The 26,020-nt window shown below is 49.8% G+C and overlaps 1 protein-coding gene across 1 annotated transcript in view; it reads right to left on the reverse strand.

The window, feature by feature from the left end:
• Positions 1–26,020, reverse strand: part of LOC114043222 (collagen alpha-1(XXVI) chain-like) — a 266,331-nt gene that overhangs the window by 10,070 nt on the left and 230,241 nt on the right. Inside the window, 5 exon segments of the mRNA XM_027862255.1 lie at positions 5,760–5,821; positions 7,246–7,329; positions 8,661–8,813; positions 10,029–10,145; positions 12,781–12,928. Of these exon segments, the coding sequence (XP_027718056.1) occupies positions 5,760–5,821; positions 7,246–7,329; positions 8,661–8,813; positions 10,029–10,145; positions 12,781–12,928 (564 nt within the window).

Consider the following 26,020-nt stretch of genomic DNA (forward strand, 5'->3'; position numbering starts at 1 on the left):
ATCAGTGAGCTCCCTGTAGTCTTCATATCTTTAAAAAACAAAAGTGTGGCTTGAACTACAACAAGGAGAGGTAAATACAAGAATATTCAGGAATTCCATGGATCCAGGGCTGTATAGACGGGACTCGATGGCCTGGTAAAGATTCACCTTAAGGTTTAAAAATTGGTATTTACTCAATCTCCTCTGTCTCCCTTAGAATCTCTAAAGCCTGGGTCCCCTGGAAGCCCTGGATTGCCCTAGAAACAGGCATGACATTTCTGTATTGGTCAGGCCAGTACGTCTCTCCTAAGGCCAGGAATACATCACCTCATCTACTCCTCCTTGATTAATATGGGCTATTTATTGGGTAAAAGATACATGTAGGGCCATGGGCTATCTGACTATAGGACCCCCCCCCCCAACTCTGGGAAATGGCCAGCTGGTACTTGAGAGGACAGCTCATGCCGAGGTGACCCTGGAAATGATTACCCGTGGACCTTAGGTCAACACAGACATGAAGGCAGGGAACAATTCACACACCAGCCGATAACTCCTGAGTTGTGCGAGCCCCAGGAGGAGCCACCCAGGGGTTCAAAGCTGTTTATGGGCAAGGAATGCTTTTGGTTCCTGTCTTCTGCAGTGCCTTTTACACAGAAGGTGCTTAATCAACGCTGGTTTAACTGAAGGTTCCACAGAACTTGGAATTTCCTGGGCCCTTCTCTACCTCAGAACAAAGCCCAGCCTAATCATAGCCAGGCATGGGCTGGGAGCCACGCGGGGCGAGGCCATCGTAACAGGATCGTGGGAATGTGGACCCCATTGAGGGAGTCCTGGGAATGCCACGAAGCTCAGGGACCTTCATCCACAAGAGGCAGTATGATGGGCAATTGAAAGACGACTAGATTTGAAGCCAGAGAATCTGGGTTGGAATCCTAGGTATGCTCGCTGCTTGTGTCCATTTTGGACAAGTCACATAGCTCCTCAAGCCTCATTCCCCATCCATAAAATGATAGGCTTGCCTGAGATGACTTGTAAAGCCTTAGAAACTTCTAAACTATTATTTCAGGGACATGTTTTCCCATCCCTCACAGCACCCAGATGCGAGCCTTGTGAATAGAGAGTAGGATCTCAAGGAATACTTGTTGGGGTTTGGAGTCCCTAACATTGGTGAGATGGGAGGGAGAGCAAGGAGACTGAAAAGGAGAGTGTGAATGGTTTAGGATATGTGGCTTAGGGCAACCAAGGCTTGGCTCCTATCACCCAAGGACTTGGAGTGCATAGTCAGGGCTGGGGGTGCCAGCACACATGGTCTGTGCTTTGTTGTTTCCACAGTGGTAAGCCCCAGTTCTGAGGCCAGAGACCAGTCAGATCTGTGCTGACCGCCGCTGGGCTTTACCCAAGGACAGCCACAGAACCTACAAGGTAAGTCAAAAGAAAGAACGGTAGGATTTCAGGTGCTGAACCAGGCACTTGGCGAAATCCTTTGTGGTAGTGGGCCCTGCCTCTAATTTCCACAAATCGCACTAGATGGGAAATATCTATTCCATAATTCATGTCTCCGTGAATGAAGACAGAAGAAGGACTAGCTGGGCAGTGTGAATGAGAGCTGCAGGGACCACAGGTTGGGCTGGTCAGGGTGGGAAGAAAAGGAGAAAGCTTGTGGCAGTGACATCAAGGATCATCTAATGCAAGATGTGGCTCATTAAGAGCAAAGGTGTAGGTTATTAGAAGATACTAAGAAATGGAGACCAGAGGCTTTGCAAAAAACAAACAAACCCAAAAAACCCACTGTGACAGATGGAATTTAACAGGGATGAATATAAAGTTTTAGACTTGGGCTAAAAAAACTTACCTTCATAAGTATAAGATGAAAGAGATGAGTTTGGAGAGAAAATGATCTAGAGCTCTTAGTGGACTTTGCTCGATATGAGTTAATAGGGCAATACAGCAGCCAAGAACACTGACAGAGCCTTAAGGTGCATTAAAAGAGGCACAATATGCTCTGGGAAGACGACAGCCATGTGTTCTGCTCTAGTCACCACATTAGAGTAAGGTGTTCAGTTTTGTTGTGTTAAATTTTAGGAAGGATCTTCTCAAAGGCAAACTGCGTAGCATCCACCCATAGGAGGTCAGAACAAAGGGTGAAAGGTCTCAGGTTCATACCTTATTCATCAGATGAAGGGACTGGGGATATTCTATGATCCTAGAGAAGAAAAGGCATGAAAAGGTCAGGATGACTGTCTTCAAGTACTGGAAGGAATTCATCCATTCCTGGCTTCAGAGGGCAGAACAAGGAACAAGTGGGTGCTGCTGAAAGGCAAAGCTGGGTTTTGTGTTAGGAAAAGAAAGCTCGCTCACAGAGCCAGCTGAAAGCAGAAGGGACTGCCCCGGGAGGGAGAGGACGCCTTCTTCATGGAGGTCTTCAAGGGAGAGTTGGATGACAGGTACTCTTTGGGGTGGATGATTGGGCCCTGTGGTCTCTTTGTGAATCAGTCATGGGCAGATACTGTGGCAGTGGGATGGGACAGAAGGGATAAACCACTGGGAATGTGGTCCAGTGTCTGATTAAAGATGAAGAAAGCAAGTGACCGGGGGCGAGCCAAGATGGCGGAGTAAAGGCAGGGACTTGCCTGAGCTCTTCCAAAATCCCCTCCAAACAACTTTAAAATAATGCCTCAAAATAAATTCTAGAGTGGCAGGACTAACAAAAGATTGGGGTGAAACAGTTCTCCAGCCCAAGACAACTTAGAAGGTCAGCAGAAAAGGCCTGTTTGACTGAGGTGAGAGGGGAGCACAGTCCAGTGCAGGCTATACCCAGCAAGTCAGACGCAGGCTCGAGAGTGACTGAATCAGCAGCAGCAGCTTCTGAGCCCTCAGCTCATAGGTAAGGGGGTCAGACAACTGGTCAGAAGGAGACTACAGGAGATCCTTTGCTGGCACTGGGTGCAGGACTCTGTTGCATTGTTCATACACAGTTCTGGGTCATAGAACCAGGGTGAGGAGGAGCACTAGCAGGGGTGGGGTCCCTTGTCACAGTTCCAGGAGGGAAATGAGAGTTTGTGGTTGCTCACAGGCCAGAACAGTGACCACATCTCTCTTTAGATCATACCACCTTGGAAGAACTGAAAACTTATAGACACTCACCCACACACACCCCGAACTAGCTCTGAAAACAGCAGCATGAAAAACCTAAAGCTTGGGACAGTGTCCCCTGCATTCCGGGAGCAGAGCCCAATTTGGACATAAAGTTAAAAGTCAACAAATAGGCTGGGGAAATGACCAAACAAAAAAAAAAAGAACCAGACCATAGAAAGTTACTTTAGTGACAGGGAAGATCAAAATATAACTTCAGATGAAAATAATGTCAAAATAGCTGAATGCAAAGCCTCAAAGAGAAATGTGAATTGGTCTCAGGCCCCAAAAGAATTCCTGGAAGACCTCAAAAAGGATTTAAAAAATCAAATAAGAGAAGTAGATAAAAAAATTTGGAAAAGAAATGAGTGATACAAGAAAATAATGAAAAAAGAGTAAATAGCTTGGTAAAGGAGGCACAAAAATATTGAAGAAAACACCTTAAAAACCAGAATAGGCTAAATAGAAAAAAATGTACAAAAATTCACTGAAGAAAAGAACTCCTTAAAAAGTAGAATTGGGCAAATTGAAGTTAATGACTTCATGAGACATCAAGAAGCAAAATCAAAACAATAAAAAAGAAGAAAATGTGAAATACCTCCTCAGAATAACAACTGACCCGAAAATAGATCAAAGTGAGATAATTTAAGAATTATTGGACTACCTAAAAGCCTTGATCAAAAAAAGAGCCTAGACATCATATTTTAAGAAACTATCAAGGAAAACTGCCCTGACATCCTAGAACCAGAAGGTAAAATAGAAATTGAGACTCCACCAATCACCTCCTGAAAGACATCCCAAAATAAAAACTCCCAGGAATAGTATAGCCAAATTCCAGAGTTCCCAGATCAAGGAGAAAATATTGCAAGCAGCTAGAAAGAAAGGATTCAAATATCAAGGAGCCAGAGCCAGGATAACACAAGATTTAGCAGCTTCTACATTAAAGGATCTGAGTTGGGGAATGGCTGAACAAATTGTAACATATGATTATGATGGAATATTATTGTGCTATAAAAAATGACGAGTTGGACACTTTCACAAAATCTTGGAAAGACGTACATGAACTGATGCAAAGTGAAGTGAGCAGAACCAGGAGAGCACTGTACACAGTAACGCAATTTTGTCCAGTGATCACCCGTGAATGACTTAACTGTTCTCAGCAATACAATGACCCAAGACAATTCTGAAGGACTTACGATGAAAATGCTGTCTACCTCCAAAGAACTGATGCAGTCTGAATGCAGAGCGAAACATTTTTTTTTAAACTTTCTTTTTGGTCTGTGTTTTCTTTCACAACATGGCTAATATGGAAATATGTTTTGCATGAATGGACATGTATAACCTATATCAAATTGCTTGCATTTTCATCGAGGGAGGAAAGGAAGGAGGAAGGAGAGAATTTGGAAGTCAAAATTAAAAAAAAACTAATGTTAAAAGTTGTTTTTACATATAATTGGAAAAAATAAAACATTTGAAAATTTAAAAAAAGACAGCAAATGTTCAGCCATGTCTGAGCTTATTCAAGGAGGCTGCAGGCTAACTGATTAATTCCATACCATGAAGGTGTGGGCAGCTTCCCAAGCACTAGAGTATGAGGCTAATCCCCTTCTCCGTGATGCACCGACCCAAGCTTCAGCTGCAGACAGCTGCCATCCGTGATCGGTGGTCAGTCCCCTCTGCCAGCCTGAGAGTGGGAATTTAGTCTTTTGGGTCAGCACATGGATCTCCAGGTGCGTTCTGTTCCAATGCAGATACACCCAGGAAGAGGTACCACAATAAACTGCAGGATCATAGGATTTGCAGCCGAAAGGGACCGTGGAGGCTGTCTGGCCAAACTCCCTCCTACAAAGAAGGGCACTCGCTGAAGGCTGCAGAGGAAGGGAGGCTGCCTTGGACGGAGAGCAGCAGCTGGGGCCAGTTACTCATTCAGAGAAGCCTCTTTCTGGAGGGAAGAGCTTTTGGGGCTGGATCTGGGCTTAGACAGAGCCTTCCCTGTGGAGGAGATGGGCTCTGTCAGGGAGAGCTCCAGTGACATCCCCTCAACACAGGGAATTGTTGATTGTATTGAAAATACGCAACCAGGAAGCTCAGCAGACCGGAGAGCAAGCCTGCAGCATCTGCCAGTTCCACAGGACACCTGAAAGAAGAGTGGTTCTGCCGGGGCAAGCGCGGTGGTGCTCAGAGGGTCTACAGCTGGAAGGGACCCCAGAGGCGCCTGAGTCTAATCCCGTCATTCTGTAGATGAGGAGACTGAGGCCCAGACTTGCTCAAGGTCACACAGGAAGTGAGTGGCCGAGGAAAGATTTCAGACCCTCATCCTCTGACTTGATCTCAATACTCTGCTCCACCTAAGTACTCTAGGTCCAGTCGAGGCTCCGGAGGCACGACAGAAGGTCTGCTGTTGTTTTTAAGGCTACCATGTATTGCTTCACATTTATCCAGATTAAACGTTGCCCTCCCGTGGGGGTGAGAGGCGACAAGGTCCAGGAGCAGGCCCACCCTCCAACAACCACTTTGGAGGTGACCTCAGTGGAAAGGGAGACGAGAGGGAGACTAGGTTTCTCCTTTTAAACTACATGTTTCCCTCCATCTCCAAGCCCACCATTCTTTGCTACCCCATCCTAGGCCAGTGATGTGACTTTCCTTACCTGGGAGCCTGGAGCTCCCATGGGACCTGGGGGGCCATTGGGTCCAGAGGGTCCAGGTGGTCCTGTGGGCAAAGAAATCACTTACATCAGTTTCATGTAAGAGGCAGGTTCCCTTCTTAACCTTCCTGCCCAAGCCACTCCCCATGGCCAGTCACAGGCACGAGTACAAGAAACCGGACAGAATCAGCTGCCCAGAATCCATAGAGGATCGTAAGACCCTGGGTCCAGGGCTGGAGGAACTTCCGGTGCCATTTGGTCCAACTATCACTTTACAGATGAGGAAACTGAGGCCCAGAGGAGCAAAGGGTCTTGTCCTGGAATGGACTGCAGGGATCCCTTTTCTGAGTGGAATGAAAAATTGATCCATAAATGAGTCATCCAGCAAATGGATCGTGTGGGCAGCGTTGTGTCTGAGCCCTGGATTTAAATCTGGGACTCCTGACTCAGCCAGAGGCAGCCTGCCAGAGCCTGGAAAGAAATGATGTCCACCTGAACCTGTGTGAGCTAGCCCAGGAGGGGTCCTGCAGTCGCCGCTGGGGTCGGCCTGCCTGCCTCAAGTCTCTCTGAGCTGTCCTTCCTCTGTTCAGCCACTGTCAGGCAGGTCTGACCACGTCATTCCATCCCGTCCACTCAGTAAACCCCAGGGGCTCTCCAGAAAACCCTCTGCTGGACTTCTGAAGCCCTTCACTGGAACCTAGCCCCTTCACAGGGCTTCTGTGTTCTCACCCTCTGCCCCCCCGCGATGCTGTCACGTCCCTCTGCGGTACTGTGGCCCCGATCCCTTCCTGGTCCTGGCATGTGAGCCTCCCTCCCGAATGCAGGCCCCTTCACTCTGCCCTGGCTTCCTTCAGACCTCAGCCCAAGTCCCACGAGAAGCATTTCTCAGTCTTCCCTGAGAGCCTCCCTCTGTGATTACCTTTGGCCTCCCTGTCTACACCTGCTTGTACACAGCTGCTTGAATATCTTCTCCCCATTAAATTGGGAGCCGGGAGAGCAGGGACTGTTTTTTGCCTCTCTTTATATACTCAGCACTTAGCACAGTGCCTGGCACATAGGAGGTGCTTAATAAATGCTTGTTGACTGACAAATAGAGAGGCACTTGGCCTTTTGTGTAGGGCAGTGACTTAGTGGGACCTAGAACTACTGTGAAAGCTGCAGGAAGGGTGGATTGGACCAACAGGCCTGGTGCCCTCACAGGATCCCAGATATACTGAGGCCATCAGTTCTAACCCCCTCATTTTAAAGATGAGAAAACTGAGGCCCAGGGAACTGAACAGACTTGCCCAGGGTCACACAGAGGCAGGATTTGAACCCAGGGCCCAATTCCAGAGACACTGCTCTCTCCACTGTGCCAGGTTGCCTCCTGGTGCCGACGTACGTTAGGCTTGGGGCTCTGGGATTAGGCTGTGGCTGGAGGTAAAGGCCTGGGTGGGTCCCCAATCAAGTAGCACTTACATCACATGTGTGTCTCTGGCTGTCTGCTTACCTGGTGGGCCAGGGGGGCCCCGAGGCCCAGGGATCCCTGCCATGATGGTGTCTATTATGGTAGAAGACAACTGGGAATCGCCATCTGTAAGAGAGTCACAAGAACTCCTTACCCACCTCGGGAGACCCACGGTGGCTCCCATGGGAGCGACATGATGATCACACGTGACCTCTCCAAGGGACAGAGATGCAACCTGATGGCATGGCCGCCATCATTCTAGAGACAGGGGAGGCGGGCCATGAAAAGCTGCCAATCTCTTCCTCCTTCTGAAGGCTACGATGCCTCAGGTGGACGCTCAGAAGTCCGGTCCCCCCTTCCCCCAAAGGCCCGGGGGCGACTGCTGTCAAGGGCAGCCGATCCTCATCTGGGCCAGAGCCCTCAGGCACTGACCAGGTGGCTGAGGGGCTGAGTGACCCAGGCCACCCTGCACGGCACCATCAGGCCGCTCTGGCTCCTTTCTCAGCCATTGACCCTGAGTTCTAGAGCGGCCTCGGGGTGATCAAGGCTGCTTCCCCACACATGAGGAGTCTGGCCCAGAGAAGGCAAGCAAGGCTACCAGGTGGTGCAGCCAGATGGTGGCCAGCCTTCCACTGCCCAGTGCGCCTTGGCAGCAGAGAAGCTCCTGCTGCCTTTCCTGACAAAGCTCTTCCCAGAGAGGCGGCAGGGAAGGGCAGGCTGTCCCGCCGGGGACCCGGGGGAGGCCTCAGCCCTCCACAAACACTCTGGACCTTCACATCGAGCCTGACTGGGAGCCCTCTCTCCCTCCCAAAGCTCTACTGTTTAAACTCCACAGCAGAAGGGTGGGCACCTCACATAGCTACGGGGCAAAGGGCATAGGAATCAGAGGGCCTCTGTCCAACCGCTTCTCCTCCTCTGTAAAATGAGGGCTACCATCTGGTTTGTGTGAGATGATTCACAGACGGGGGTGGTCACGCCAGGGGCTGGAGCTGCTCACAATGCACAGAATTTCAGTAGGTTCTGAAGGTCATTTTTAGGAGAGGGGCTGCAGCTCTTCCTTCTGAGCAGTGACAGCTAGGTTGGTCAAGGCTAGACCACAGTCCAGCCTAGGGTTATCATCACCAGGGTCAAGATCTGAGGACAAAGGAGGCGCCATGTGGGCCACCTCGGGGCTGGATAGAGCCAGGCTCCTGGATGTCTTCAAGAGCTGGCCCTGCCTGAGCCTGCCCTGAGCTCCCAAGGGACCGCCGTTGACCCCAAACACGTGACTTCTCCTTTGTTCTCTATCTTCTTACTTCTTCTCCTGCTATTGGCTCCAGACCCAACTCTTCCACCCAAGGAGAAGAATACACAGAGAGAGCAGGGGGGCCGAAGCTTGGCCTTGGCCTTCCCTTGGCACAGAGAATCCCCCTCCCAGTTCCTTGGCACAGGCACAGAGAAGCCCAGCAAACACTTACTTCCTTTCTCTCCCGTGGGCTGGAGCGAATACAAAACCCCTTGCTGGAGTGGGGGCAGAAGACCAGGGCTGCCAGGAGGGCCTGGAGGCCCAGGAGGCCCAGGGAGCCCAGTCTCTCCAGGAAGTCCCCTTGGACCCTGAGGCCCCAGGAGCCCTAAAATTCAGAGAAAAAGGCAAGAATCCTGAGTGTCCAGGCAGGCATGAAAGCTGGGGTGGGGCAGCAAAGAGCTTTAGATTCTGCAGCGGTGTAAGGACAAGGTTTAAGGCTGAAGCCTGGTGGCAGAGGCATGGACAAGGTGACTTCTTGTCCTACTTCTTGACCCTGGATGTTAGCATTTTGTAGCAATAATGGAACATCTTCTTAACAACTAGGCCCTCTTTTTCCTTCGCGGAGTAATCATGACCACACTGAACAGGAAAGGCCAGTGAGAGGCAGGGGAGCCCCTTGGGCCCTGGGGCCAAACTGTGTCCTCAGAAGGTAAAGCACTGGGCTCTGTGCTCTGGTCCTGCCCCAGACAGGTGCCAGACCCTCTAGTCGCCATTTCCATCCTCTGGGTCTCAGTTTCTCATTTTTAAAACGAAGGGGCTAGCCTTGGTCCTTTCAAAGGTCCCTTCCAGCATTAACACCCCACATTTTGTGTAGATGCTTTCTGGCTCTCACTCAACCCTTTTGTAATATCCCTGGGAGGGAAGGGTCATGGGGAATGTTGTCCTGACTTCCCAGAAGAGGTAACTGAGACCCACAGATGGAAAATGTCTCTCCTGAGAGCTGGGAGAATTACCAGGTCCCCTGGCTACCAGCCCTACTCAAGTCTCCCCAGCCAGACGAACAGGAAGGCAGCGGCCTCAGGAGCAGCTGAGGGAGACGGCAGCAGGCGGGTGATGCCCCGGCAGCGCCTTATCTTGCCTCTTTGGGAGTCCCAAGCCTCCAAGGAGATAGCCCCCTCGGGTTGGAGGCACATCACAGCCTGCTCCTGGAAAAAGTCTGGGGTCAGGCAGGGAATAAGAGCCCCACTGGCAGAGCAAGCACAGGCTCAGGCCTTTATCCAGCTGCTTGCCCCATTCAGACGAGTAAACCGAGGTACAGAGAAGGACAGACACCTGACCAGGCTGGCAGGAAACGAGGGGCAGGGTGAACGTCTGTTAAAAACCAGGAGCTCCCAGGCTGTCGGCGGCAGGAACCAGCCAACTCCAATGCTACAGCTCAGAAAGAATCTAAACCTGACCAATGGGGTCGGGGGGGTTCCTCCTGGCCCCTGGATGCCGGATGAGGCGAGCAATAGAGGGCATGAGTCCCACCTCCCATGACAGATGGAAGCCCAGCATGTGAACAATGGCAGGAAGGCAAATCTGTCCTTCAGGGACTTACCAGGCGGCCCCCTGAGGCCCATCTCCCCCATCTGGCCCCTTTCTCCTTTTGGTCCGGGTGGCCCTGGGAGCCCTGAGGGGCCCGCAGGTCCTGGAGGTCCCATTGGTCTGGCAAATCCTGTAGAAAGAAGGCCAACAATGAGGACCCCTAGAGCTGGCTCACCCCCCGGAAGATTTCTTCATTTATTTCCCAGCGAGGCCATAGACATTCCAAGTGACAAGATCATCGGATCAGAGACCCAAGCTGGAAGGGCATCAGGGCCATATAGTCCAATCTCTTCATTTTACAGACAAGGAAACTGAGCCCTGGGAAGGTTGAAAGTCTTGCCCAAGGTTGGCAGTGGGATGGAATCCAGGTCCTTTGAGAAAACCATCTTGGGGTTATCAAGGCTTCACGTTTTAATGGCAAACGCTGAGCAACCACTGAGGTGTCTCAGAAGGGATGAGGCAAATTCTTACACCAATAACATGGCATTAAATTATTTTCTCATTTTTTTGCTGTGCTGAATTTTGCTTAGAATAAGTGAGCCAACTGGGGCATCTGGGTGGCACAATGGATAGAGCACCAGAGTCAGGAGGACCTGAGTTCAAATCCAGGTTTCAGACCAGACACTTGACACTTACTAGCTGTGTGACCCTGGGCAAGTCACTTAACCCCAATTGCACTGGAAAAACAAGAACAAAAACAAAAACAAAAACAAGAATGAGTGAGCCACTGGTAGAATCTTGGGGAAACCTGTGACCAGAGGAGCAGACTGTGAACTGCTGCAGGGCAGGGGTCCCGACATCCAGAGTGTGTTATGGTTTAGAGGCCTTTTCCTCACAAGAACGACGACAACTCTAATAGCTAACACTTATTAAGCACCTACTATGTGCCGGGCACTGTGCCACATGCTTTACAATTATTATCTCATTCACTCCTCACAACCCGGGAGGGAGGAGCCATGATTTGAACTCAGTGTCTCTGAGTCCAAGTTTACTCCCCGCTCCCCACCTCTCAGGGCCTGACAGGATCATCATCTACACAGGTTGTCCAGAGACCTCTGCTGTAAGGTGACGTCGGAGAGAAACCAGGCGCCATTTTGTTCTGGCTAAGGGTGGGTGGTGAGGGTCCCAAAGGGCTCCTAATAGGACAGTGGCCACCAGGCACCAAAGCAGGGGCAATGGGGAGTTTTGTCCAAGACTTCTTGACTCTGCTGGTCAAGGTTTCTGGTACTAGTGATGCGGCCCACAAGAATTAATCGTCTCCTCTGCTCCAGCTAGTTCTAGACTGCTTCCCTGCCCCTGTTTTTACTAAGTAGAGGAGGAAGTGACTTTGCTTCTTGGGATCTTGCAGCGCCCTCCCCACCAGGCTGAGGCCTCCTGGACAGCAGGGAACATTTTTGCCTCTCCAGTGTTTAACCCAGTGTCTGGTACATAGTAAGGACTTAATAAAGGCTTGCTGATGTCCTCTTTCGTTTGCTCTGTTGTTTACTGAGCTATAAAATGAGGAGTTTGGACCAGATGATTTCCAGGGTTTCTGCTGCCTGTTCAGCTCCAAATCCTGTGAACGGTGAAGGCGTGGAGGGCTCGTCATCTGTGTCCCGGGTAGAATACACACTCCCGGTGGAACTCCAGAGAGATCCCCGGGGCAAGGCAGCAGGATTCCTGATCTGTGGTGCCCTGTTCCTGCCCATCTCGCTCAGGGGATCAGAGTCAGGGGCTCAGCTTTTCTCCCTTTCTTCCTGGTCTGCCCCATTCCTGGATTCCACTGTTTGAGCACAGCTCCATGGGTCTAAGGTCTTGGTGAGTTGTCAGGTCTCCGTCCCATTCCTCTTGTATTGAGCCTCTCCCAAGACCCCACCTGGGGTTCTCCTCACCCCTTTCAAGGTCCTATCTTAGATATAAGGCAAGATGTTGTGGGGAGGAGCCACGCCAGCTGGGCAGCTTGCTCGTCCCCCTCTGGCCAGCAGACAGACAAGCCCAGGGTTGGACATGGCTGGTGGCCCGTCCCCTAGCACTACATGCCCCCTCCCCTCTGGGCTCTAATGAAGATCATGAAGACCCAACAAGGAGAGTGGAGCTCACCACCAGCCTCTGTCCGCCCTGGGAGTCCCCAGGCTCCCTCGTCACTCCTCCTGAGACGTGGCCCTGGGGGTTGGCAGGGCACAGCTTCCTTAGTGCTATCTCAGTGCTACCTCTCATCTCCAGACTTGGGAACTTCTGGGACCTGCTCCTGCTCCCTCCACAGAACCCTCATTTCCCTCGTCTGGCAAAAGGTAAAGGTCTCCTCTGAGCTCTAGGCCTGTGGTCCTATGATTCCATGGGAAGAGCTGTGCAGTGTTCCCAGACAGCACATGTGGGCTCCAGGCTGACGAGCCTGGGATTCCCGGGGACCCCCCCCCCGAAGCAGAAGGAAGATGATCTGGGTGAGAATAGGCAGAATTCACTGAGTCACTCCCCCTCCCTCTGTGGGCCATTTGAGTTTTCTCTTCATCCCCAGCACTGAGGGGTTACCTGTAGGAGCCATGACTGCAAACTGGGGTGCACTGGAGCAAGCCCTGGATCTGCAGTCTGAGGGCCTCGGTTCAAATCCCACCCCTGACACTGCCCATGTAAACTGGGGCAAGTGGCTTAGCGTGGGCCTTGGCAGCCCACTGAAGAATGAGGGGAGTGGACTCCAGATGGTCTCTAACGGCCCCTTGGGTGAAAATAGCTTCTGAGTTTTCAGGGCTAAACCACCGTCTCCTCCAGGACCCTGAAGATACACTCACCGACTGGTCCTGAAGGGTTCCTCCTCACAGTCCCAGGATTAGACAGTGGGATGGCATCCGGTAAGAAATCTTTATTCCAGGTTGGGGTTGTCTTGGTAATGTCATTTTCTGAAGTCACCACACTCCCAGCGGCTTCCAGAAGAAGAATCTACAAGAGACATTGCCAGAAAACCTGTCAGGCAAGGAACCGAACCCAAAATCACAGTGGTCATCATGGAAAGGGCCAGAGATCCTGGGTTCAGACCTTGGGCAAGCGCTCCTGACCCCTGGGCCAGAGCGGTTCTCGGGTCCCTTTCAGGTTTACACCTGAGCTCCTCCCATCTCAGAAAGGTAAGCCTGCCCAAGACTCTATTATCCAGGATTCTGAAACTGAAATGGGGCATGTGTAGACAAAATAGGAATGTTCTATTAATAACAATAACACACAATCACAGTCGTTTCACTCAGTGAAACCAAAGGGCCTCTCACGCAGCAGATACGGAGATTTTTGGGTCTAATAGCTTCTTCAGATTAGCAGGGTGAGGTGTGGTGTCTGTGTGAAAGTCAGCTGTGAAGATAAGCCGCCCAAAGCTTTCTTGGTGGCCTCTCTTTCAGCCCCTGCCCACCGGGTACCCATTTGGCCAAGTCTTAACATCCTTTTCCAGGAGGACTCTGGGTCCTATAAGAGCCTCTGCTGACATGCAGGAAAATAAGGATTCCAGAGGACCCTTCGTGGGAGGGCGCAGCAAAGGCTCCAGGGACCTGGAGTGCAGGCAGGCTTCCTGGTCCAGCGTGGAGGGGAGAACGTGTGTCCTGGGCAGGCCCGAGGAGTCAGGTCACTCGTTTGTAGCAGGAACACCCTACCTCTCCCTACTCGGGAAGGTACAGAGAGCCAGACGGCTGGGCCCACCTTGAACTGGCTGGATCGTGATTGTTTTCCCTCCTCTTTGAAGTTAAAACCGCTTGTCCAGTAAAGTCACCACGATTCTACATCGCTGGAAAATGATGAAAGGCAGAGCAGAAGGCAAGTGCAGCCCCCGCAGGACCCAGCTGGCTTTGTGAGGCAGAGCCCAGACCAGCAGATGTCACTAGCTCCCCACTGGATGACCAGCTGGGCCAGAGGCTTGCAGTTTGGGCTCCGTTTTACTCTTAGCTCTTGTTGTCCTTGTTTTATTTCTCTTTCTCTCCTCTCTTCCCTTCCCAGAGTTTAGCTTACGAAGACACAAGTCAATACAGAACAGAAACATCGCCCCGAATGTGCCGGGCACCATGCTCACTAAGCAAAGGGGATGACGGAGCGGCCCAGGGACCAGCTGCCTTAGCACAGGCTCTCAGACCAGGACCTCATCAGCAGGTCTCCTCCGAGGGGCCTCTTCCTCGGGCTGGAGAGGAATAGCCAAGTTTAGCTAGTTACCTGCCCGGAAGGAGATGACACCTTATCTTATCATCCCATGGCCAACCTGGGCAAGGCCTCCAGGGGCTCCAGGACGAGGGGCCGAGAGAGGGTCCTTGGGAGCTCTGATTCTACTTGGACTTACCGGGGTTTTCTCTGGGATTGTGATGAATAATTATTGATGCAGGAGGGCCCTTGAAAAAGCCCATCTCTGCCCTTCAAAGGGTTGTGCAGAAGTGGACGTCAATGGGAGACCCACCGTGTTGGAAGACAACAGGCCCAGGGCTAAACCAATAAACTGTAAGGACGGTGGGATCTTGTATTTCTCCATCTTTCAGTCAATCCCAGTGAAAACGTCGACGTGGTCCTGCTCCCACCAAACCCTGGGTCAGGGATCCCCAGGTGGGTGTTATTCTCACGGCAGCTCGTCTTTAATGGCTTCTAGTCACTCTTTTTGGCGTTAATAAGGTATTCGCTTTTTTCCTTGCCCTTGGTAACCTCCCCCCTTCAGATACCTTGGAAACGGGTCCTCACACCGCCACACCTAGATCACCTCTAGACCTGGTCTCCTCTCTCAACACTCGGTCCGATACCGCTCGTGTCAGTTGTCTGGGCCCTTCTCCACCCCTTCTTTTTACAAAGGAGGACCCCAAAGCTTAGAATTGTTCGGTAACTTACTAGCCCGAGCTCAGGAGTCCAGGCAGTGGCCAGGTGGGAGCCACAGCTCCCATTTGCCTGCCTCCAACAGCACCAAGTGAGAAGCCTCCTTCAGTGACTGAGCAGGAGGGGCTGCTGGGACACTTTCTGCACTTGAGGGCGCTACTTCCTACATTCCAGCACCATCTGCACCTCCACCCCCCTGGAAGTACAGAACCCCTCTGCCCCTCCCCCCCAAGTGAGGCCCACCATTGACTGCCATGCTTTCCTTACAACCATGATCACTGGTTGGGCCCTTCTCCAGAAGGCTGCTGCCCTCATGCAGGGACCTCAGAGGTCATCTGGTCTGTCCCACTCCTCCCCCTTTTTACAGAGGAGGAAACTGAGGCATGGAAAAGTTAAGTGGCGCATAATTCTGTACCGAGGCTTCTAATTCCAAGTTCCATTCTCCTCCCCTTTACTGCTGCCAGAAAACTGTAAAGAAAACCACCCAGGCTTTATCTCACCCTCCCCTCATCACCACAAAATTCAGGTCCCTCCTCCCCAGCTGACTAAGACCCTTGGAATGTCTTCTGAGCAGAAGAAAGTTGCTAGATCAGCAACGTGATTTAAAAAACAACCAGGGGAAGTTTTAGTCTCTCAGACACTGGAGTCCAGGGAGTTTCCTGCTGAAGGGAAATGTGTGTGAGGGATGGTTTCCAGCCAGCTGCTCCCAGACAACAGAAAGCTCCCACAGTTCTCCATGCCTTGCCCACCACTTAGTTAAGGGGTGTGCATGCTGAATGGGCAGGTTGGTATTTCCCTTCTGGCCCCAGAGCAGGAGAAGCCTTTGCCTGCCAATAAGCAAATCCCTGGGGGGAGGGCCCCTTTAACAGACCCCCTGAAGACTTGGCCTAAGTCAGGTGTCTAGACAGTCCATTCCAAACATTCCAAACAAAAAAGAAAGGCTCCCTTCTCCCCTCCCCCACTTCTAAGAGGTTCAAGCAGCCTGAATGCCTCCTGGTCAGCCCCAGGGCCCAGCCAACATTTTCTCGTTCCTGAAGGGGCTGGATTCTGAGAACAGCAGCCCCGGGGTCACAGGGCACAGTGCTGCCAAACTAGAGTGTGAATTTTTCTCTAGGGATGAATCTGAGCAAGGGTGCCCTGGTAGATGTTTAACAACCGGCTCTCCAGGAAAAAAGATACACTTGACATACATTTAAGTTAAATCTGCATTATTCATATTTTCTCCATCACTTTCTTAAGTTTAAGAAAATCAACACAAGAATACATCAAGTCCTGACATGAAATGTCTGCTGTTTTCTGAGGTGAGGTATAAATGGGCACACTGAAAATTTAACAATCAGCTTTCTTAAGCAGGGTGGAGCTGGCTCTCGAACCCCCAGGACATCCCATCTTTCTGTGATACCGCCATAGCCCCATGCTCTTTGATCCTCCTGTACTTTCTCAGAGGAAGGGAGGGATCAGAAGCCGTTTCACTCATTAGACCGCCCAATGGTAGGGTCTGCACAAACATCTTGGTGTCCTCCCCATGGCTTCACAGGTTGTGGCAGAGCCAAGGCAGTCAATCAGCAAGCATTTAGTAAGCTCTTTCTGTGTACCTGGCGCTACATAAATCACTGGGATCTGCAAGGTTTCAGCCTCTGGTTCATAGCACAGTTCACTGCTCTTCACAACAAGGAGCAGAGCTGGGACACCTGTGCACGTGATGATGGGAAATGTGTCCGGGAGCCTCCCAGCATGGGCCATGCTCTGTGTTCTGAGTAGTGGGTCAGTGGGAGACTCCAAAGGGGGCGTGTGATCACAAAGGGGAGTTTCCCACAATTCATGGTGCTAGTGACCTTGTCCAGTCCCGACAGCCTCCCTGGGCAGCGGCCATCATTCAATGAGCCCGATGGTATTTTCCAAGTGCTAACTTTGGGCCAGGCACCGTCCTAAGTGCTGGGGATCCACATAAAGGCAACAACAAGGCCCCTGTCCTCCGGGAGCTCACGTCCCAGTAGGGAGACAGCCCGTAAATAACAGGTATATAGAGGTACGAAGAGCACCTCTGTTTAAAGAGCTCCCCCATCCACAGGCTGCCCACCCCGCTCCTGGACAGCTCCCACTTAGAAAGCTTCAACTGAACACAAATCCACTTTGCTGCCACTTCCATCTAGTTCCTTCTACTCATGGCGTCTTGGTCAGCCTCCCTAGACATGCACCTGCTAGTCAAGATCTTTCCCGAATGGTGGCACCCCTCAGATCCAGAGCTGGAAGGAACTTCCTCAGAAAGGCTGCTTAATTCGATCCTTGATGGATAGATGAAGAAATTGAGACCCCGCGTAAGGTAGGGTTCTTCCCTTTCCTTTCTGAGCCATTACCAATCTATTAATACAGTCTAAGGTAGCTTTTCTCTACTACAGAACTGGTGTGGCTTGTCATGCCGTGGAGGTGAGTGAAGGGGTTGTCCAAGGCTATCTGGAGAGGTTTCCAGGAAGGAAATCCTAATGGTGTTTGTTGCCCAAGGACCAGCTGACCCAAACTCAGAGAGGTCCGTCAAAGCTGAAGATGATGTTTTGGGGGTTTTTTGGGGGGGGGGGAAGGAATGGAGTTTTCTTCGGCAACAGCAACTCATGGAGAGCCTCTACTAAGGCACAGAGAGGACTTAGAAGCTAAGTCACCCTGGTGTTAAAAATCACAGTATACTAAAGGAGTGAACGTACATGATCACAGGAGCTCTGGGGCCGCCACGCTGTACTGCTGACACAAACTGTACTTCAAGGCCACTAAAACCCCATAGTCCCCTTCACATAAAGTCATCCAGGTCACTCCATCCCGTACACGTGGAGCGAATTTTATTCTAACCCCGTGGTATGAAAAGCCATTTTCCTATTAGATGCCACTGTTTGGAATGTGTCCCTCTGTTCCAGTCTGTAAAGATCTACTATGATACAAATTCTCTATTTTTGCTAACTATCCCTTTCAGCTTAATTTTGTCCATGTTAGAGAAGTAGGCAACCTTTTGCACCTTCAATCAAAATCAACTCCTTTGTCCTCCATAAAAAAAAAAAATTGTTGCAAAAACCTTTGTGCTCAGAAGGAAGGTGAGAAAAATCAACAATGCTTCAGTACACCATGCCCAGATATAAGGAAGTAGAAATGACCAGATCTAGTGCATCACTGGATGGGGGGCGGGGAGGGAGAAGACTGATAAGAGGAAAAGGGGATGAATCAGAGTCCCTGGGATGATGGAGGAACTCTGAATAGAAATGAGAAGGTTGGAGAAGCAGTTTTATTATAATGAGAAATTAGCAGGTTCCATTTGGGATATGTTGAATTTGAGATTTCTATTGGACATCCTAGAGGGCAAGTCCCAAAGGCAGTTAGCTGGTATACTCGCTCAGATGATCCAAGCAAACAAGTGAGACCTCTCACTATCTACAATAAATATTCCATACTCTCCAGTCTGACTGTAGTCACATCACTCCCTCTGTCTGAAATGCCCTCCCCCAACCATCTCCACCTGGAGAAATCCCATTCATCATTCAAGAGCCAGCCCTGATCATGATGTCCCATGATCTTTCCCACCTGAGGACTGGAAGAGAAGCTTATTGGTATTTCTTTTCTATACATATCATGAATTATTCTTATTTACAAGATCTCCTGCTAAATTTTAAGTTCTCTGAGGGAAGGCATCCATCATCTTATTCAATTTTTCTTCTTGTAAAAGCATCCCCTTTGCACTCAGTCCCCCGCTCCTCAAGCCCTTAGTAAGCACAGGTAGGCAGTTTGTTGGAATGAGTCGATGTCCCACTTCTGAGTGTGGAATAACTGCATTTTCAAAGAAATACAATTCTCAGTTGCCTGTGCTGCTCTTGTCAGTAATCAGAGGGAAAACTGCCTTCAATGGCATTCCTTTTGAAAAATGAGGCTTAGAAGGAGGCATGACATATAATATAAAGACGGTCATTTGGGGCAGGGAGGGAGATGTGTTACAGAGCACAGGGCCTAAGCAAAGAGCAGCATTCATGCAGAGAGCATGTAATTTGCTTGTCAGTCACCCTAGCAATCCATCAGCCCAGAATACATCATAGATCACCTCCCATACAAATGGTCCTTGAGGACCTCGGTCTTTCCAAAGCATGTCAGCAGATAAAAATGAGTTACCTCAGCAGCACCCAACATTAAGATGGGTTACAAGCACAACACTGCATCAGAACTGGGGCTGCCCCGGGGCCAGAGTGCCCCTCTTCACAAGAACCCTCTGTGGCTGGTGGCACCTCACTGAAGAGGGCACGTCATCAGACCAGGGAGAAGTAGTCCCAGCACCCAGGCCTCTGGGATCCCATGCCCACAGACTTAGTGCCCATTGTCATTTTCCTTTTCTCTACAAGTTTAGCAAGAAGATCTTCTGTTCTGTGGCCAGAGCTTGGCTTACTTCTCAGAAAGATGTGGATAGGATTTCTCCCCTGCGTTTGGGTCAAGGGGGCAGTCGATCTCTCTCATCCGTGTGATTGCTGGGTGTTGCTGGTTCCACCTCCTCCCAGAAGCATTCATCAGGTACTCAAAGCCTTGGAATGCCTGCTGAGCGATGGGCCTTCCAACTGGGCACCAAAGCAAATGGAACAAGCTTACTTTGGCTCCCGAGGACTAGTCATTGAAACAAATTAGAAACAGCCCAGGCCTGGGTCCTCACCCTTTTGGGTCCCCTCTAATTGTCAAGTAATTTGAGAAAACAGATCTTATCCCCTCCTGCGGGTCATGAGCTCACTCTAGGCAGACACATGGCATTGGAAAGCCCCATGAACCCAGATCAGGGTCCACCATCATGGGGCCCATTGCAGAGCCGACATCAGCTACCCGCGCCATTGCTCACACCCTTTGGCCAGCTGAGTGGAAGCCCACCTCAACCACTTGTTGCTGTCCCTCTGGTTGATGGACTTAGTGTATACACAGCAATGAGATAAAGCTCACAGAGTTAAGGGAGGCTCTAACAATCTGTGCTTTGCAGCCAATTCTGGAAAGATGAGAAGAGGGAAGAATGGCTAAGCTGTACAGGCAGTGAGGATCATCCTTCCAGCCAGGTCAGCTAACTTTTTTTTTTTTTTTGGTGGTGAGGCAATCGGGGTTAAGTGACTTGCCCAGGGTCACACAGCTAGTAAGTGTTAAGTGTCTGAGGCTGGATTTGAACTCAGGTCCTCCTGACTCCAAGGCTGGAGCACTATCCATTGCGCCACCTAGCTGCCCCCCAGGTCAGCTAACTTGCCACATGTCTCCATTCTCAGTTTGGCTCTCCTGAGTGCTCACCCACCCTGCATGCACTGCTGCCTTGAGAACATTTCTCTGCCCAGCACCTAGCATGGTGTCAGGCACATAGTAGGCACTTAGTATTTATTGACTACCACCTTCTGTCACAATGACCTTTTTGCCTTTGAGGTCCACACAATTTGCTTCTACTACCTTCTCCTCTTCCTTGCTGCCGCCATCTCTTGGCCTTCATACCATTCTCTCACCTTTCTCAGCAACAATAATGATTACTATCATTTACAAAATACTTTAAGGGTTTATCTCCTTTGATCCTCACAGCAACCCTGTGCGTTAAGTGCTATTTTTATACCCTTTTTAAAGATGAGGAAACTGAGGGCGGGCAAAGTTAAATGACACTGACTTCCCTCCTCACTGTTCTTGAGTCAGACACTCCACGTCTCCACTATGAGCTGTCCCTGGTGCTGAGAACGCTCTCCCTCCATGGCTCTCATCTCTTGGCTTTCCTGGTTTTCTTCAAGTCTCAGCTAAGGTTCTGCCTTCTCCAAGAAGTCTTTCCGAGTCTTCCTTAATCTTAGTGGCCTCCTTTGGACAATACACCCAATTTATCTCGTCAATAGCTTGTTAATTTTCACATTGTCTACCCCGTTAAACTATGAGCCCCTTGAGGGGAGGGACTGTTTTTGCCTTTCTTTGTATACCCAGCACTTATCACAGGACTTGGTACATAGTAGGTGCTTAATAAATGCTAGTTAACTAACTACATAAGTAACTGAGATAAAAGTTGAACCGAGGCCTTCCTGATTCCAAGTCCAGCCATCAGGCTGACTCATTTTTTGGTTTCCTCTCTAACTCATTCCCTGCCATCATCCTCAGGGAGCTCGATATTCTAGAGGTGACCTTTGAGAAAGAAACTTCAGTAGAGTGATGGGGGCTATGATCCAACAGTCATTAGGAAAGAATTGCTAATGAGGAACTGGAAGCTACAGCAATCGGCTTGTGTTGATGGAATTTCTCTGTCCATCCAGTGACTCCATGGTCTTTTAACCTCTTCAACTCCCACTACAGCCTTTGACCTCCCCAGTTGAACTGCATTACCTGTTGGAATTTTGGAATGTCCAAGTCAGCAACAACCACCTATCTTTCCACATCACCCACTTACACCAAACATAGTCTTTGCCCTCATCCCTTGGTCTGTATTTATGCTCTCAGGCCATTTTTACCCTACTAGCTTTCTACACCTCTATAACCTTGACTTTATGGTGCGCCATTTTCATGCCTCTCTAGCTTCTAACCAGGAAACACCTGCCTCCCTTACTTTCTACTATTCTTGTCTCTGAGTAACCCAACCATCTGGTCTCTCTTTTTCTCTAAGGATGCCTTGACTTGCAAGTCCCAACATGAAATTAGTTTTACCTACCCCACATTCACAGGGTACATAACTGAACCAGGCACATGCTGATGCTGCACAGTACTTTCATTCTGTGTCCTCATTAAGTATCTCCCCTTGTTTCCCACCACACTCAGGCAGCTAACCTGGTCTCCTATTTAACTGACAATACGGAAGTGAACAACCATGACCTTCTTCAGGTTTCTTTCCCATTTGCCCTAAATTCTTCCCATCATCACTTGTTTTCTTTTCCTTCTGGAAGCCCTGGTCAGAGAAGGAAGTCTATTTGTACTCTTCATTAAGACTAACCCTTTGACCTTTCACCTTGAGCCTAACCTCTCCAGTTTCCCCCAGGACCTTGCTCCAGCAGTCATCCCTTTACTCACATGCATATCTGATCTCTGACTTGTTACTGGTTCCTTCCTATTTGTCGAATAACATTTGTCTAATGACAGCCCAAATTTTTTTTAAAGGAAGAACTTAATGACTTTTAAAAAGCTCCAACTTTCTGTCTCTCCCCATCCCTCTGCCCCTGCTAAGCTTCTTTGAAATGCTGACTAGACACAATGCTGTGTAGTGTCTAAAGAGCTGGCTCTGGAGTCAGGAAGACCCAGGTTCAAGTGCCATACCAGCTGTGGGACCTTGGGCAAGTCATTGAATTTCTCAGTGCCCCACCCCCAGGCCACTCTTAGACTCTGAGCAGCACAGTACCCACTGACTTGCATTGGTAGAGGAAGGTTGTCTCTGGAAGATCCCTACACTGACAGGCTCACAGGTCTGATTTTTTTGAAAAGTTAACACTATCGAAGGCCTCCACTTCCGCACACCCCATCCACTTCTCAGTCCCCGGCACCTGGGTATCTGCCTCTGCTCCCACTGCCCCAGGAAAGGGTTGTGGGTTATAGCTACCAAGTATTTAGCTTTATTTCACATGCGCTTATGAAGCGCCTACTATGTTCAAAGCACTGAGCTTGGTGTTGGGTATAAAAAAAAGAAGGGAAGGAAAGAAAGGGCTTACTACACTCCAACTAAGTAGGACGGGGGTGGGAGAAGAACCCCATACAGACAAGGATAAACAAGGTAACTGAGAATGAAAATGGCCTTGACCGTCAGAGAATTAGGAGAGACTTTCCCAGGAAAAAAGTGGTGTGTGATGTGTGAGCTGCAGAGGTAAGGAGGGAGAGCATAGCCAAAGGAGACTGCAGGCAGCCTGTGCTGGGCTGTGCTGGGCACTGGGGGCATGAGGGATGGAATATCCACTCCTGGAGAGCAGGTACTTTCTTTTGGGGGGAGGGAGTCTTTGGGAGGTAACGTGCAACAGTGGGAAAAGACAGCTGGCTCTGGAGGCCGGGGCCTCATGTTTACTTCTGTATGATCTCACCCTCCCTTGGCCTCAGCTTCCTCATCTGTAAAATGGGGGGGGGGGTAGACCGGATGGCCTCTGGATCTGGGATTCTATGAAATGCTTGTTGATTTGATCTAGTTTGGGGACCGAGTCGACTTGTTTGGACGGCCTCACAAGAGTGTATGAAGGGGACTACGGTAACCCAAGTCTGGAGTGGGAGTCTGTGGCCGTAGTGTGAGGGATTTTACATGGCAAGCAAAGGAATTAAATAGCGACCCACAAGGATTAGCAAGAAAAATGCCAAATCCTCCATTTTTTTAACTTGATAATATTTCTCAGGGCTGTGTCATTTCTCAGTGTTTAGGCTTAGCTGCTTAATGAAGAGAGTCCTAAAAAACCAGTAGAACAAAAAGTCTGAATCTTCATCTCAGGTAACCACACCTAGGCTCTCTGGTTATTCAACGGTAAGCGTGATATCCATGATATTGTGATCATGTGGGGGCAGCAGATCCAAACTGCAGGCAAAGACTCTTTTAGAGCATGAACCTTGCCCACCTCTTGCAGCAATGACCGAGGGAATGCCACATGAGCACAAGGCCAAAATAACTAAGCTGGTTGGCCAGAGGTACCTTGGGCAGCTATGGAGCCCCTATCAAGAACAGAGATGGGGGAAGAAATGGTGATGTGTTTGGAAGCCAGCTGAAGGAGGCAGATGAAGAAAAATGAGGAAGGCTCAGAGTTAGGAGCCCAGCGAGCTCTGTGGCTCTGGCAGGTTCCCCGAGCCACACTCATGGTACCTCCTCCTCTGTTTCCTTTTTTCTACTAATGTCGGGGCTCTGCCTTCTGAGCTAATGGGGGAGAGGGAAAGGGCAGCTTTATTTTGAGGTTTTCACCTCATTTTCCCCAGAGTAATTTAAGTTTTCTAAGCTTCACTGACCACCCCTCCTACACCCCCACAACCAGGGGCTCCCAGGAGAAGGCAGGTTTTCTAAATAGAAATGCTTTCAGTTTCTACACTCATGGACCACCAAGGAATGAAATGCACAGCAAACCTCAGACAGGTATTGTCATGGGATGACATTCCACTTGAAGATTGCTCTGAAGCCTTTCCTGACCCCCACTAGTGCAAGGGCCTTCTCTCCCTACTGCCTTGTATCTGCTACCTTATAGTTCTCTTGTTTATTCTGAGATTTTATATATACATATATTATATATATGTATGTATTCGTATACACACATACGTATATACACACATGTCTTTCTTTCATTAGAATGCAAACTCCTTAAGGGTAGGGATTGTTTTATTCTTTCTGCCTAGTATAGCACCTGGCATACAGCAGGTGCTTAATAGATGCTTGCGGACTGGTTAATCAGGTTGGATGTGAAGGTGGAAGGAGGGGAGGGAAAGTTTGGAAAGATTTTCAAGAAAAGGGATCTGGGGCAATTGAACCAACTAGGTACCAATCACTTGGCTCATGTGAGATGCTATGATTGCTCACATGAAAAATGCTGCTGTCCTTGTCCCCAAGAAATTTACAATCTGGGATGAGGATAAGACATGGGCACAAAGAACTATGATATAAGTTAGGCCAAGGGAAGAGTTGTAGCAGCGCCAAATGGGGGGATGGAAGGGATACTGAGGAGAGAAGAGCTCTAGATTTCTTTTCCAAATCTTTGAGAAGACTGGATTTCCACACAGGCCCAAGGGAGGCCTACACTAGACTCATGGTGAAAAGGCTTTTGCTACCACCTGACAGGGGACATTGCTACCAGGCCAGACTAATTCTAATGAGGCCCAGCTGTGGGAAAAGCTTGGCAGCTGGCAAAGTCTGTTTTGTCTTAACATCCTTCCACCTGCCCTTCTACCCTGTGATCCCCTTCCCTGGCCTCTGTTCCCCTTTCCCCTGAAGTTCCTCCACTACCCAGGACACTGCACTTCTCTGTAGTTCAGTTACATCTGTTTTGCCTCCCAGTTACCGACTCTTACCCATTGCCTTTTAAAAGAAAGTGCCAGAAAGGATTAACCCATGGGAATGACTCTCTCATAGCAGACACTAGACTGGCATGCACAATGTGGTGGGTGAGGTTGGGGAGCAGCCCAGAGCATGTGCAGGTTCCTGCCGATCCCACCCATGCTTAGACAGGATCCTAGATCTAACCATGGGATTTCAAGGCTTAAAGCCCATAAATATCTTCAGCCATTGACTCTTTTTTTTTCTTTTTTTGGGTTAGGCAATGGGGTTCAGTGACTTGCCCAGGGTCACACAGCTAGTAAGTGTTATGTGTCTGAGGCCAAATTTGAACTCAGGTCCTCCTGAATCCAAGGCTGGTGCTCTATCCACTGCGCCACCTAGCTGCCCCTCATCGACTCTTTTTCAAGATGGCAAATAGACAGGAGACTTCCTCAGAAAAAAGGCTGTTAGCCTAAGAGGCAGCATGGTGCCCTTGCATGTGGACGCGAGACCAGCGAAAGCAGCTTCTGTGTGTCTGAAACCCTGACCTGCCCAAGCTGGAGAGCAAGTCCTGGCTGCATAGACAAGCAGTCAGAAGACATGAGCTCCAAGCAGGTGGAGACAGGGAGGCCTGTCCCCGTCCTTGTCCCCTAGGCTGCTCTGGGGGGAGCAGGGATCCATGCCTGGGGCAGGAAGCCCAGCCATGGGCAATGCTTGCTAAGGATGCAGTGTCTCCAAAGCTCATGCTGAACATTCTCTACACACACAGTGGAGACATGGAGAGCATACAAGGGCTACAACTTAGCCTTGCTTCCCAGAGATGTGCAGGAGGCTCTCAGTAAAAAGTCATCTACGCTTTACATTAATGGGACCATCCTTCCTCTACCACTGAGGCCTTACCTCCCACCTGTAAAATAAGGTGGGTATTAATGGCCCTTGAGGTCCTTTCCAGCCTGAGATCTAGAATCTAAGATTCTATGACTTTGGGCCAGTCACTTCCCTTCTGTGGGCCTCAGTTTTCTCCCCTGTAAAGTAAGTTGGACTAGATAGCCCTGAGGTTTCTTGGGTCCTGTGACCCTATGATCCTGTGACCTTCGGAGTTATGAAAGATGAGGAAGGAAGAGTCTATCAGGAACCAAATCTGGCCAATAAACGTCTCTCCCATCTTCCTCTCCCTTTTCATTCCTGCGGTCACTGAGTGAATTCAGTTCAACCCAGCACACATTTATTAAGCACATTACCTATAAGGCATTTGGTTCAATGATCGGCATTTAAAG

Source organism: Vombatus ursinus, unplaced genomic scaffold (genome assembly GCF_900497805.2).
Source record: "Vombatus ursinus unplaced genomic scaffold, bare-nosed wombat genome assembly UNPS02014768.1, whole genome shotgun sequence".
Classification (NCBI taxonomy): domain Eukaryota; kingdom Metazoa; phylum Chordata; class Mammalia; order Diprotodontia; family Vombatidae; genus Vombatus; species Vombatus ursinus.